This window comes from Echinops telfairi, unplaced genomic scaffold (genome assembly GCF_000313985.2).
Source record: "Echinops telfairi isolate 266 unplaced genomic scaffold, ASM31398v2 ScPeMD7_31;HRSCAF=116, whole genome shotgun sequence".
Lineage (NCBI taxonomy): Eukaryota > Metazoa > Chordata > Mammalia > Afrosoricida > Tenrecidae > Echinops > Echinops telfairi.
The window spans coordinates 13922546-13935805 of record NW_022103928.1 but is presented as its reverse complement, the minus strand read 5'-3'; the positions used below and the strand labels follow the sequence as shown (position 1 = coordinate 13935805).

General features: G+C 46.7%; 1 protein-coding gene across 2 annotated transcripts in view; it reads left to right on the top strand.

Annotated features, from left to right (window-relative positions):
- SLC25A26 (solute carrier family 25 member 26) overlaps positions 1–13260 on the top strand; it is a 153282-nt gene that overhangs the window by 136152 nt on the left and 3870 nt on the right. The window contains exons 8-9 of one of the 2 annotated variants that reach the window (XM_004702417.2): positions 6583–6647; positions 9756–9829. In XM_004702417.2, coding sequence (XP_004702474.1) covers positions 6583–6647; positions 9756–9829 — 139 coding nt within the window. The remainder of the gene's footprint in view (positions 1–6582; positions 6648–9755; positions 9830–13260) is intronic. The other variant, XM_045289852.1, reaches the window with a different exon arrangement.

Genomic DNA, 13260 nt, shown 5'->3' with positions numbered 1-13260 from the left:
TCTCACTCTCTCTCACCCTCACTCACTCACTCTTTCTCACTCTTACTCACTCACTCATCCTCACTCACTCTTTCTCACTCTCTTACTCTTTCTCACACTCTCACTCACCCTCACTCTCTCTCACTCTCACTCACCCTCACTCTCACTCACTTTCTCACTCTCTCACTCACTCTTGCTCATTCTCCACTCTCTCACTCACCCTCACTCACCCTTTCTCACTCTTACTCACTCACTCACTCATCCTCACTCACTCTTTCTACTCTCTTACTCTTTCTCACACTCTCACTCACCCTCACTCTCTCACTCTGTCACTTACTCCCACTCACTTTCTCACTGTCTTACTCACTTTCACTCACTCTTTCTCACACTCTCACTTACCCTCACTCACTCACTCACTCACTCACTCCCACTTACCCTCCCTCACTCACTCACTCACTCACTCACTCACTCACTCACTCCCACTCACTCTTTCTCACTCTCTTATCACTCTTTCACTCATTCACTCTTTCTCACACTCTCACTCACCCTCACTCACTCACTCTTTCACTCACCCTCACTCACTCATTCACTCACTCACTCACTCACTCACCCACCCTCACTGTTACTGGCCCTCTCTCACTCTCACTCTCACTCTCACTCACGCACTTTCACTTACTCTCATTCACTCACTCTCCGGTGACTGCTGAGGAGTGCAGTCAGGGCTCTGCTTCTTCATCCAACTAACAAATACGCAGGCCTTCCCAAGCTCCAGTTTCCTCACTTGTCCTCGGAGATTAAGTGAGGCACTGTATGTGTTAGTATTTTGTGATCTGTAAAATTGGCCACCTGGAGGAAATGACTGCCATTGCCATAAAAACAATCAATCTCTGGAAAATGATAATTTATTGCCATCCCGTGTTTCTGCTGCTCAATTGTAAAGGAAGATATACTGATAATATCACTATATATAGTCATCTCTGGTAGAATCATTTTATTTTTTTAACTGAGGTCCTGATAAGTGGACGTTTCTCCAGGATCTGAAACAGTCAGTGGATCCACACACATTTGGTACCAGATAAACTCAGGCGCTTGTTACGTGTGGTGTTTTGAAGTTGTATTTGGTAGGCATGATCACATAGAGGAAGCAGGTCACGGCAGTGGTCGCTGTCATAGGGAAGCACTCGGTGGTGGGAAAAGGTGAGCTCTGCCCGAGCCTGTGACAGCGTTCAGTACACGGTGCAGAGAACTGACCCAGGACAGGCCATGTGGGCGGTCCCTTTCAAACATGACTTGCCAGCATGCTGCATTCTGCTGCTGGTGGCCCAGAAAGCAGTTACGAAACTTGCCTTAAAGCAAAAATCAGATTTCTCATCCTTGTGTGCTCCTCCGAGTCTAAGCTGGTTGGCTCAGTGCAGACGAGCCACTCTTCGTGTGCCCATGCTTCTTCTCTGAACTACTTGGCTTACATTTCTAAAAACAGCCCTTGAGATTGGAGGGGTCAGTGGCCGTCAGGTACAGAATATCCTTGGCTTCTGGTCAGGAGTAAAATTAGGAAAAATACAAGGACTTTGCTAGCTCCCTCACTTAAAACTAACTTCTAAGTAGAAAATTGCAATGCAGTCTAAGTAATTATAATATTTACTACTATAATGGTATTTGCTACCTTGGTCTTCAATTTTTCTTAACAAACTACTCACATCCCCTAAAAGAGAAGATCTTTTCAGGGCTGGGGAATTCTAGAGTGGGGCGAAAGGGGGCTGTTTGGGTAAGGGGTGAGAAGGTTTGACACAACCTTTAGAACACATATACTTTTTTTTTGGTTATCATTTGCTTTTAAGTTTTGGAGATTATGTAACACAGGTGCGTGAAGATGTTCATGCCTCCCTCCCCCTGGTCTCCTTAGAGGCGGCAAGTCTGGGAACCTTGAGTGGCAACTGGCTTTTCCAGGTTTGGGCTCGGCATTCCCACTCCATTCCCAGCTGTTGCCTGGCAGTGACTGCTCCAGGCCTGTTTAGAAAGGTGGCTGCTCTGTTGAGAAATCAACAAAGACCCTGCAGTTGCTCCCCAAGGACACTTGAGATGCAGTTTCACTTAGAAAGTTTGCTTTACCCTGAATCTGCTCCTTGACTGCAGGCGTTCAGTAAAACCTCGCTCGAATGGAGGCCGTGGGAACACATGAAATTTGAACAAAAAGGAAGCCTACAGCTGCTGTACCAATAATTATCTCCACCTGTTCGGCACTGTGGGCGAGGCACAGTTCTAAACACTTCCCAGAGACTCATTTAATTCTCCTCTTGAAGAAGTAGCCATTACTACCTACATTTCACTGGGGAGAAAACGGAGCTCATGAGGAGATGAGATATTAGTGTGTTCCTTATATTTATCGCCAGTACTTTATGGTCCTGTGAGGGAAAACATAAAAAATAACCACATTTTAACGGAAAGTACAGGTCCCTCTACCCCATTATGATCAGTTACTCATTGCATTTTCTTCACAAATCCTTTTTAGGGGCCTTCTTGAAATATGGTGAAGTTCGTGAATTCAGAAAATGTTTTATATTTAAAGACATTCACATTGATTTAAAGCCCAGTTTCTATCATGATTTCCATCATAGAACCTGTTTTACCTTCTGTGTGTTTGTTTTGAACTTTTCTTAAAGAAATTGATTGCGGGTCCTCATAAATCCCTAATAGAACAGATAGGCAGCCATCCCACAGTGAAGGGAAGTAAACTTGTGCAATAGACAAAACGAGTCTTTATTATGTGTCCAAATTTATTAGAAGGCAAATGATTTTCAACATAGATGATTCTTAAAAGTTTGAGCGAGCAGATCGGGACAGATGATGATCTTCCCTGATAACCTTTCAGATGCATCCACTGCTTTAGGACAGTTAATGGTGTATGTACTTCTGAGTCTTTCAAATGGTCATTTGTCTCATCATCCATATCCATGCTGTTGTGTAGTGCAAAGAGCAGTACTTTTGAAGCCAAGATATGCCTGACTGTTAAGTGCTGACTCCATACAAGGAGTGTGGCCCTGCTCAGGTTGTTGTGAAGCAGGAATAATAGCTGTATATAAAAAATAGAAGAACACTGCCGTTGAGTTCAGTCTAACTCATAGTGACTATAGGACAGAGTAGAACTGCCCTTTAGGGTTTCCAAGACTGTAATGGGAACACACAGCCAAGGAACTGCTCCCTTGAAGCAGCTATTGCATTTGAAGCAGTGGCATTGTAGGTGAGAAGCCCAATGCTTAACCCACTGCACCATCAGGAACCCTTAGTATTGAAATAGAGGAATGGACTAGGAGGTAAAAGCTATTTATAGAGGCATAATTATAGACGTGTATATATGTAAATATATTAACATATAAAGATAGGGATATTGGTCCGTGTACATATAGTTATATTTTAAAGTATTAAGGTAGCAGACAGACTCTGGGCCTTTACTTACTTAAGTCTTCCCTCAGCATAAGAACACTTTGTTCTAATATCTTGGCAGTGTGTGATACTCACCTTCACAACACGATCGCCGAAGACAAAATAGGTACATAAACAAATGTGGTGAAGAAAGCTGATGATGCCAGGCTATTAAAAGATCTAGTGTGGGGGGTCTTAAAAGCTTGAAGTTAAACAAGCAGCCATCTAGCAGGGAATCAATAAAGCCCGCATGGAAGAAGCACACCAGCTGGTTTGATCACGAGGTTGTTGGCAGGATCAGATACCCGAAGATCAAAAACAAACAACTATATCCATGTGAAGGAAAGGGGTCAGAGTGACGACCCAGAGCCCATCTTTAGACAATTGGACATTCCCTCACAGGAAAGTCACATGGAAGGGATGATCCACCCAGGGTGCAGTATGACACAGGTGAAACAACATTCCTCTAGCTCTTTAATGCTTCCTCCCCAACTAGCATGACCCAAGTTCTACCTCACAAATTCTGCTAGACTGGAATATGTACATTGGTACAGATAAGTGCTTTCGACCCACGGGTTTCAGGACAGATAACCCCCTCAGAAACAGTAATGGGAGTAGCAATACCATGAGGATATGGGGAGCAGGGAGGAGGGGAGAAAGGGAGAACTGATAGCAATGGTGGATGTATAATGAATAGCAGAGGGACGAATTGCGGAAATGTGGGTGAAGGGTATATATAGCGGACGGATAGTGTGAGATATATATATGCTACCATGAACCACTGATGGTTCACAAGAGCAGAAGGGTAGGGGAGGAAAGGGAAAAAGAATCTTATTTGAAAATGATGGCAACATATGTACAAGTTCACTTGATATAATTGATTTATGGATTGTTATAATATCTATAAGACACCCCCCCAATAAAATGATTTTAAAAGAACCCTTAATATCTATGCAAATAAGATTACATAATCAATGCCTGTGACTATTATAGGACTGGTGTGCCAGAGACAAGGAGGCAAACCACAAATCCCAGTCTCCCTCCTGCCTCCCTTTTAGAGAACAAGTGGTAATCTTCAATTTGTGAAAACTAGACCTTTGTCTCTGGGGCCCATGAAGCATGTTTGATAGCCTACCCTGTGTGGTGGGATGACACTAGGAAGAAAACTCTCACATCCCTGCCCACCCAGAAGACAGTGAATCACCTGTGGGCGAGGTCTAGTTTTAGATACTTAGCAGAGACTCAGTTCATTCTCCTCTTGAAGAAGTAGCCGCTACTATATGTACTTCACTGGGGAGAAAACGGAGCTCACGAGGAGAGTGCCCAAGAGGTCAGGTTCTGAAGGAGTCACACAGGCTGTGTCGTCTCTGATCTGCACCAGCTCCCACCTTCTCGACAAGTTAGGCAGCCTGTAAGCTGCCAAGTCCCCACCTGGGGGGCCATCCATTTTCAGAGTGTCCGTCAACTGTAGAATGAGACCTTTACCCAAGGCCAAGCAGCAGAGGTCATTCCGACTCCAGAGAAGCTAGCCCTTAGCGTCAGAGAGGGAAACAAAGCCCCCTTTGATGTTCGGGGTGGGAAGCCTTGGTGGAGAGTGTAGGTCCACTGCCCCCACTCCCCCTTCCTCTCTCTACTCCCCCTGCCCTTTCGTTTCTCAAGATCTTTTGTTTGCTGGACACAAAGCTTTCCCGAGTAATGTTTCCATGATCAAAAGTGTATTATTACTCTAAAGCAGAAAACATGACTCAAAAAATAATACTAAGAGTAGGATTTCAGGACTGCACAGACATATTTTTAGAAGACTTGAACCTTATCAAGTCTGACTCTCGGCAACTTTTTCATGTGGAATAATGTTGTTTACGTGCTCATCATGTAAACATGTCTGTGACTACTCAGACTCCCCACTATTGGGTTGATCCTGACTCACAGGGACCCTATGGGGCAGGGTGAAACTGCCTTGTGGGTTTCCAAGACGGTAACTCTTTACAGGAGCAGGGAGCTCTGTGTTTGTGGGAATCAGTTCTCTTTCAGGCTGTGTCATTCCTGGTTAAGCAACACAGAACATGAATCATAAATTGGTACATCTCTGACAGAGGCATGGGCATCCTAACTGTTACCGAGTGGAGGAGGGTCAGGGTCATGATTGTATTTTGGCTGCATATTCAAAAGCTGTTCGGTAGAGCTCAGTGGCTGTCTGGTCCACATGCCACCCAACTTGGAGCAGAGTGCTACTTCGGGAGCATCCCTCTCACGTGTGTGTTCTCCCCAGGCCTCCCTTGTACAACTGCTGACCCCCCTCGCGGGTGCCAGCCTGATTTCAGGAAGCCCTTTGAGTTGCCTATTTCTGAGAACCTTGGCCGTCTCTCCCCAGGGTCTCGTGGGATTTGAAATGTATTCTGTACCGTATTATGTAAAATCCTGACACCAGTAAACGGGGTGTGTGCTTTGGCAATCATGGGACTTCAATTGAGGAAAGGAGAAAAGGGAGGTAGGAGGGAAGCCACCGGAAGGAAAGACTGAGAAGACACAGCAGTAGCGGAGAGCTTGGAAAGGTGGTTACTCTAATTGGCCTGTTTTCTGGAAGGAAGCCGTGACACTGAGAGAGCTTTACTCCTTTAACCTGCTTGGCGTCCAGCCTGTTGAGCCCACATCCTCATAGTGATACACGTTTCTGTTTGTCCACGTGGCCTCATATGGAGTAGAGAAGGTGGGCGCATTTCGGGTCAGTGTAAAGAACAGTGGGCCCAGCAGAAGGCCCAGGGCCTGCCAGTCAGGAGCACAGGAGCAGCCTCTAATCGAGTGTGGGTATCTATCTGCCCCTAAGAAGGGCTCCAAAAGGTCATGGGAAAGGCCACCATCTTTTAATTCCATTTTTCCATGACCTTTCTGGAGCCCCTGTATGCACCCATGCCAAGTTTCTATGGAAACTGTGGGGCCTCTTTTATTTCCTTCCTTTATTAACCCGAGCGTGTAACGCACTGTCGGTCACCTCTGTTACGTGAATTCTCAGTCCCTGCAGAAGCTCTGGAGCATGTGGATAAAGAGTTTGCATGCCCAAATCCCATTCTTGAGTCAGTGAAGAGGGCCCAGTTGTGTTTTTGGCAGAGTTTTGAGGAATTTAAAACATTATAATATTACCCTGTTTCCAGTAAGCAATCTCTTCCTGGTGTGTTGTGTCTGCAGGTGGATTTGCAGCTGCGATCACCACGCCTCTGGATGTGGCAAAGACGAGGATTATGTTGGCAAAGGTGAGTGGCAACATCATGTTAGGTGGACATGACAGATGCTCACTATGTATTCACGATATCGAGTGAGTGAAATCAGGCTGCCGATATTCTCAGAGTTGCCTTGTAACACTGCTGACGTTGATGAGATGCCCACAGTAGCCATGTGACCAATGTCCACAAGTATTTTACATTTCAGAATCATATTTCACCTACATCATAGGTTCTGAAACTTACACTGACTGCTGCCCTCTTTTCAGAAAAAAATTATTGGGTGCTCCCTTGGCAATGAAAACCTTTGTAGTGTAGCCTGTAATCCTGGATAAAGTGTAGGTATCTGTTATTGCAGCCTGTACCCCACCTCGATAGGTCTAGCACTCCAGGGCAGGGTAGTATGGCCCCCTTTGGGAAACACTTCCATTCTGTAAACCAATAGGGTTGTTGGGCTATCATAGGTAGTACTGTTTTCGAGTATCCCCCTGTCCCCATGGTGGTCTGAAAGTTCAGAAAGGTCAGCTTCCTTTGTGCCATGCAACAAGCAAGCTATGGGCTCTAAACGCAGGCCATGCTTAGCATGAATTGGGGAAGACTGGTCAGTTTTCAGAATTGCTTGGAGGTTTTGTTAAAAAACAAAGTTGATTTTTTAAAATACTAAGAGGCCAGGGGAATGTCATATATACAAGGGGTGCCCCCCCAAAACTGGAAAAAAGTTCTGCCGGGCAGAGCTTTCATAGTATGCATTTTCCTCGCTAGGCAAGATTTGAGCAACTTGCTCTGAGTTAGTGCACCCAGTGGCATGGCCCGGGAAGGCTTTATCTGGTCACAGTGGTTTTTTTCGTAAAATAAGTTTTGCTCATAACGCATTTTTTTGTGATGGCCAACTTAAGAGAACAGCATGTGGCCGTGAAATTTTGTTTCCTGTTTTGGGGTGGGTAGGGGAATGCCGCAGACAGTTGTAGTATTGAACATAGCTTACAAGGACAGCGCTATGGGAAAAACTCACGTATGTGTGGTTTCAAAAAGGTGAAACGTTGATTGATGACAAACCTTATTCTCGATGTCCATGAACTTTCCAAAACAGACGAAAATGTTGACAGAATTCATGCACTTGTGCTCAGAGACCCAGGATGGACCATTGAAGAAATGGGGAAGTTATCTGGACTATCTTAGAGCTTGGTTCAGTGAATTTTAATCAAAGACTTGGGAATGCGAAAGGTTGCTGCGACATTTGTGCCTCAGCTTTTGACTGACCAGGATAAAGAGCGCCTCCTGGAAAGATGCTGGGCTTTGAAAGAACAGTTCTGAAGCACCCAGACTTGTTTGTCCAAGGTTATTATGGCTGACGAGACACGGTGCTGTTTTGTTTTATTTTTAATCATTTTATTGGGGGCTCATACAACTCTTATCACAATCCATCCATCCATCCATTGTGTCAGGCACATTTGTTGCCCTCATCATTCTCAAAACATTTGCCTTCTAGTTGAGCCCTTAGTATCAGCTCCTCATTTTTCCCCTCCCTGTCCCCCCGTCCCTCATGAACCCCTGATAATGTATAAATTATTATTGTTTTGTCATGTCTCACACTGTCCGATGTCTCCCTTCACCCACTTTTCTGTTGTCCATTCCCCCAGAGAGGGAGTTATATGTAGATCCTTGTGATCGGTTCCCCCTTTCTACCCCACCTTCCCCTTACTCTCCCGGTATCGCTACTCTCATTATTGGCCCTGAGGGGTTTATCTGTCCTAGATTCCCTGTGTTTCCAGTTCCTATCTGTACCAGTGTACATCCTCTTGTCTAGCTGGATTTGTAAGGTAGAATTGGGATCATGATAGTTGTGGGGAGGAAGCATTAAAGAACTGGAGGAAAGCTTTATATTTCATCAATGCTATACTGCACTCTTACTGGCTCATCTCCCCGCGACCCTTCTCTAAGCCTACGGATGGGCTTTGGGTCTCCACTCTGCACTCCCCCTCATTCACGATATTATGATTTTTTTGTTCTTTGATGCATGATACCTGATCCCTTCCACATCTTGTGATCACACAGGCTCATGTTCTTCTTCCATGTGGGCTTTGTTACTTCTCAGCTAGATGACCACTTGTTTATTTTCAAGCCTTTAAGACCTCAGACGCTATGTCTTTTGATAGCTGGGCACCATCACATTTGCTTATGCACCCGCTTTTTCTTCAGCGATCATGTTTGGAAGGTGAGCATCATGGAATGCCAGTGTAATAGAACAAAGTGTTCTTGCATTGAGGGAGTACTTGAGTAAAGGCCCAGTGTCTATGAAATGGCGCTATTCTTACAATCCCCAAAGCAAACATCAATCAAGCCAGAGGAAGATGCCATTGCCACCTCATCCACAGAAAGCTCGTCAATTGAAATTAAAGATCAAGAGATGCTCTTTTATTTATTTTTTAATGTAGAGGGATAGTACATTTGGAGTTTGCTCCACCATGTCAGACTGTTGATCAAGCTTTCTATTTAGAGGTTCTGAAAAGATAGTGGAACAGTGTGTGACAAAAATGGTCTGATTTGTGGCAGATGGGTACTGGTTTTCCTACCGTGCAGCCATTTCAGTGCACCAGTTTTGGGCAGAAGACAGCATGCCTCTCTTGCCCCACACACGTTACTCACCTGAGCAATGCAGATTATTTTGAAGATTACAAGGTTATTTTGTAAAAAATCTATATAGCTTTGAAAAAAAATTCCAGTTTTGGGGGGGTACCCCCTCATATTTCCAGACCTAATCAATAATGTAAAAGTCACATCATGTGGAAAATAGGACAATATAGGAGCATTCTAGTAATTAGGACCACATGGAAGAAGTCGGTCGGGTTTTAGATTGATCATGGCATTCTTTATCCAATATAGTTATTAGCTACATAACAAACCAACCAACCAACCTTCATTTCCGCTGAGTTGGGCCCGACAGGGTAGAGTGGAACTGCCCCTGTGGGTTTCTAGGCTGCAGCTCTTTGGGATACTAGAAAACCTCATTCCCACTTTCCTCCCCAAGGAGCAGCTGGTGGTTTCAAACTGCTAATCTTGAGGTTAGAGCTGTGGGAGCCATGTGCCCCATGGTCTTTGGGGAGTTTCCTAAGATGCTGACTTCTTTGCCTTTATTTGCAGGTGGGCTCCAGCACTGCCAGTGGGAGCGTACTCTCAGCTCTGCATGGGGTGTGGCGGACACAGGGGCTCTCAGGGTAAGGCCATGCAGCTGCCAGTCTACCTCGTGCTGCCTCCCCTTCAGCCTGCGTGAGATCCCTCGGCACCTCTCCGTTTTGTTACGTCCTGCTGGTTCTGGGGTCCCGCCGTCAGTTTTTAAAACTGTCCTCACAGGGTCGCCAATAAGTCTTTACAGAAGCAACTGCCACTGCCGTCTCTCAAGGAGTGGCTGATGGGTTTGACTCGGCGACCTTTGGGTTAGCAGCCAAAGCTCCTGTGCTCCTAGAGCTCCTTTTGTCCTAGCCAGAGGTCTCTGCATCTTGTTATAATTCGTTACATTTGCTGTTGAATATGAGGCCATATTGCACCATCCAGTTGATGCCCAGTGATTCTCAGCCTCATTCATCTTGGCATGAAGAGGGCATTTGCAGGTTGGCCCCTCCTGGTGATGGTTGCAGCATAAACATAGGTCTCGGCTGCCGAGTGCAGAGCGCCCAGTGAGGGAGAGCCACGCTGTTGGCGGGGAGCCCTTTGAGTGCTTCATTATGAGCAACCGTTGGGGAGCCCAGGTGTCTGTAGTTACGAGTTGGGCGAACTGCAACATGTGAAAACATCAGCTACTCTGAGGAAAAAGATGGGGCTTCTATTCCTGTAAAGAGTTCAAGTCCGGGAAGCTCAAGGATCGTTTAACTGTGTCCTGTGGGGTCGCTGTGAGGCTGCCTGTACTTGATGGCATGGCAGTGAGTTTTTGAGTGGGTAACAAACGACTTTCAGCACCTGGGTTGCGAACCACTGATCTTTATTATTAAGTGCCTCGAACTGCTAGCACCCTACAAAGAGCCTGCTCTCTGGGGTGCTATGTCAGCATTGCTTTTACAACACGAATGGCGAAGCTTTGTGTGGGCATGTGAAACTAAGCTGCTCTCTTCAGGATCACCGCCACTTCTCCTGGGAGTGGTCAGCAGCCGCCCCTGCAGGGCCTGAGCCACGGGGGCAGCTTGCCCATGGGAGCAGAGCTGCTGCTGAGCGGGGCACCCTGGCCTTCATAGCTTGGCGATGCTGCTGTCCTGTCTGGCCCCAGTGCAGGGGCATCCCGTATGTGACTGTAGTTTTCGGTGTGGGGAACATGGGCCAGGTTGGTTGGGCCACAGGTCAGCTGTTTCCAGGAGCACTACTTAGCCCCTTCTTTTAAACGGCTGCCCTAGCATGTCTGGCACCGGGAGGATCTGTGTGTGACACCATAGGCCGGCGGTGGCTGTCTGAAGGACTTACAGGTTTTGAGAGAGAGACTCAGCAAGGTCTCACCTGCGCAGCAGGAAGGATCCTGAGGTGTGTCCCAGGACCCTTTCACCCGCAGCTAAGACATGGTGAAGGTGTGAAAATCTGCCCGCCTCTAAGGCGCCTTCCTTCTGGCTCTAATTCTAGTTTAACATGAGAATGGTGAGAAGACCGACCTCGGGCCGCCTGTCCAGAACAGGCACAAAGTGCAAACAGCATTGCGCCTGTGCATAGCTTGTTTAGGTCATAAACAAGCCGAAATGTTGAACTTCCCGGTCTTGCTTCCATGTAGCAGATTGTTTGGTAATGATTGACCCACATTGCACCACTGCCTAAGCTTTGTGGAGTTTGCCTTTCCTGAGAAAGCGACTCGGGGTTGACAAAGCCGGGACCACAGTGTGCTTGTTGAGGGCATCTCCTGAAGAGAAGACAGAAAATAGATGTTGTCGGACCCACTCGCGGGCGCTACATCACTAGCAATGGCACCGTCAGACAGAGCCGGGGCTTCACACACACAGGCCAGTGTCTTTGCTTGTCCCCACTGTAAGCCCTGACTGGAGTTTTGCCATCTCCACACAGCCCTCAGCATACTGCAGGCAGCACACACAGTGCTAGCAGAGCGGGGTCTGCCAAGTAGAATGGTCATCACCGCATCCAAATCTGACTGCCAGGAGGCAAATGAGTTTAATTAGCCTCTCCAGGAAAATAATAGAAATCAGGTAATTGGCAAACAAACAAAATAACCAAAAAGCAAACCAAAGTCAGCCCTCAGCACCTGGGCAGCCATTCTGAACAGTGGTCCTGGTGTCCTCGACCCTCATGTGCTCAGGCCAGCTTCCAGGTGCCATGCACCTTACACACACACACACACACACCCCCCCCCCCCCCCCCCCCCCCTGCAAAAAGTGTGACAAGAATGAAATTGAAGAATGGGAACTTTCCCGTGGGTTCTTTGAAGCCCCCTTGTTCTCAGTTTGGACAGGCCACAGGTTCCTCGGAGCTGTGGTGTGGCTCAGACCTCGGGCAGGGACGGGGCGAGCAGGTGGAGTCACAGCAGAGCCTGTGGTCTGGAAGAGCGGCTTCAGGACAGGCTGGTAGGCCACGCCAGAGCGCCACATGTGCTTTAGGTGCAGTGGGCAGAAAGCAGATGGGACGTCTGCTTGCCAGACTGCCCTTCCTGCTTACCGGCTTTGTGGTTCTCCAGCAGCATGTGCTAAGCCTGCACGTTGGCTTTCATGGTGACCCGGGGTTGCTGGGACATGCCCCTGCGCCCCTGGAGTGGTCTGTGCTCCAGCTTGGTGGGCCGCTCGCTGTACAAATTACGTTCAGGCTCTAATTATGATAATAGATTCAGCTGTCGTCTCGTGAAAGCATAAACTGCTTCCATCTGCCTCTTGCCCAAAGCAGCTGAGCTCCTTAGCAGCAAAAGCTGAACGGACCTGGCTTTCAGAACTGATAGTAGAGGCAGGCAGGCAGGCAAATTCCACAGCAAACGTGGCCTTCCATGGCCTCTGCTCACTCCTCCCGGCACCCCTGCCTGTGTAGGGAACTGTAGGATGGGTCTGCCTTGAAGGCCTGTGGGACAGTCACCTCATAGCAGTACTTGACGAATGTCTGCTTGCCTGGCCACAGCATAGAAAATCAGGCTTGCATGGCATGCCAAGATGGACAAGTGTTTAGGGTTCTGTTGTTTTTGGCCTTTATACTTTTGTCTTGTATAGCATTTTCTTTTTTCTTCAGGCATTTTATTGAAGGCTCTGTTTTTCTTTTTAAAAAAAATACTTTTATTGGGGTCTCTTACAGCTCTTGTAGCAATCCATACATCAATTATATCAACCACATTTGTACATATGTTGCCATCATTATTTTCTAGACATTTTTCTATTGAGCTCTTGGTGTCAGCTCCTCCCACCCCCTCACCCTCATGGCCCCATGATAAACTATAAATTATTATTTCTATGTTACACCGACCACTGTCTCCCTTGCACCAAGGTTTCTATTGTTCATCCTCCTGCCCTCTATTATAGCATTTTTTTTTCTTTTTTAGCCAGATGTGGTCTCTCTTCTGAGACCAACGCATCGGTATTTTTATTTATTTGTTTATTTTAATCGTTTTATTAGGGGCTCATACAACTCTTATCACAATCCATACACACATCAATTGTGTAAAGCGCATTTGTACATTCATTGC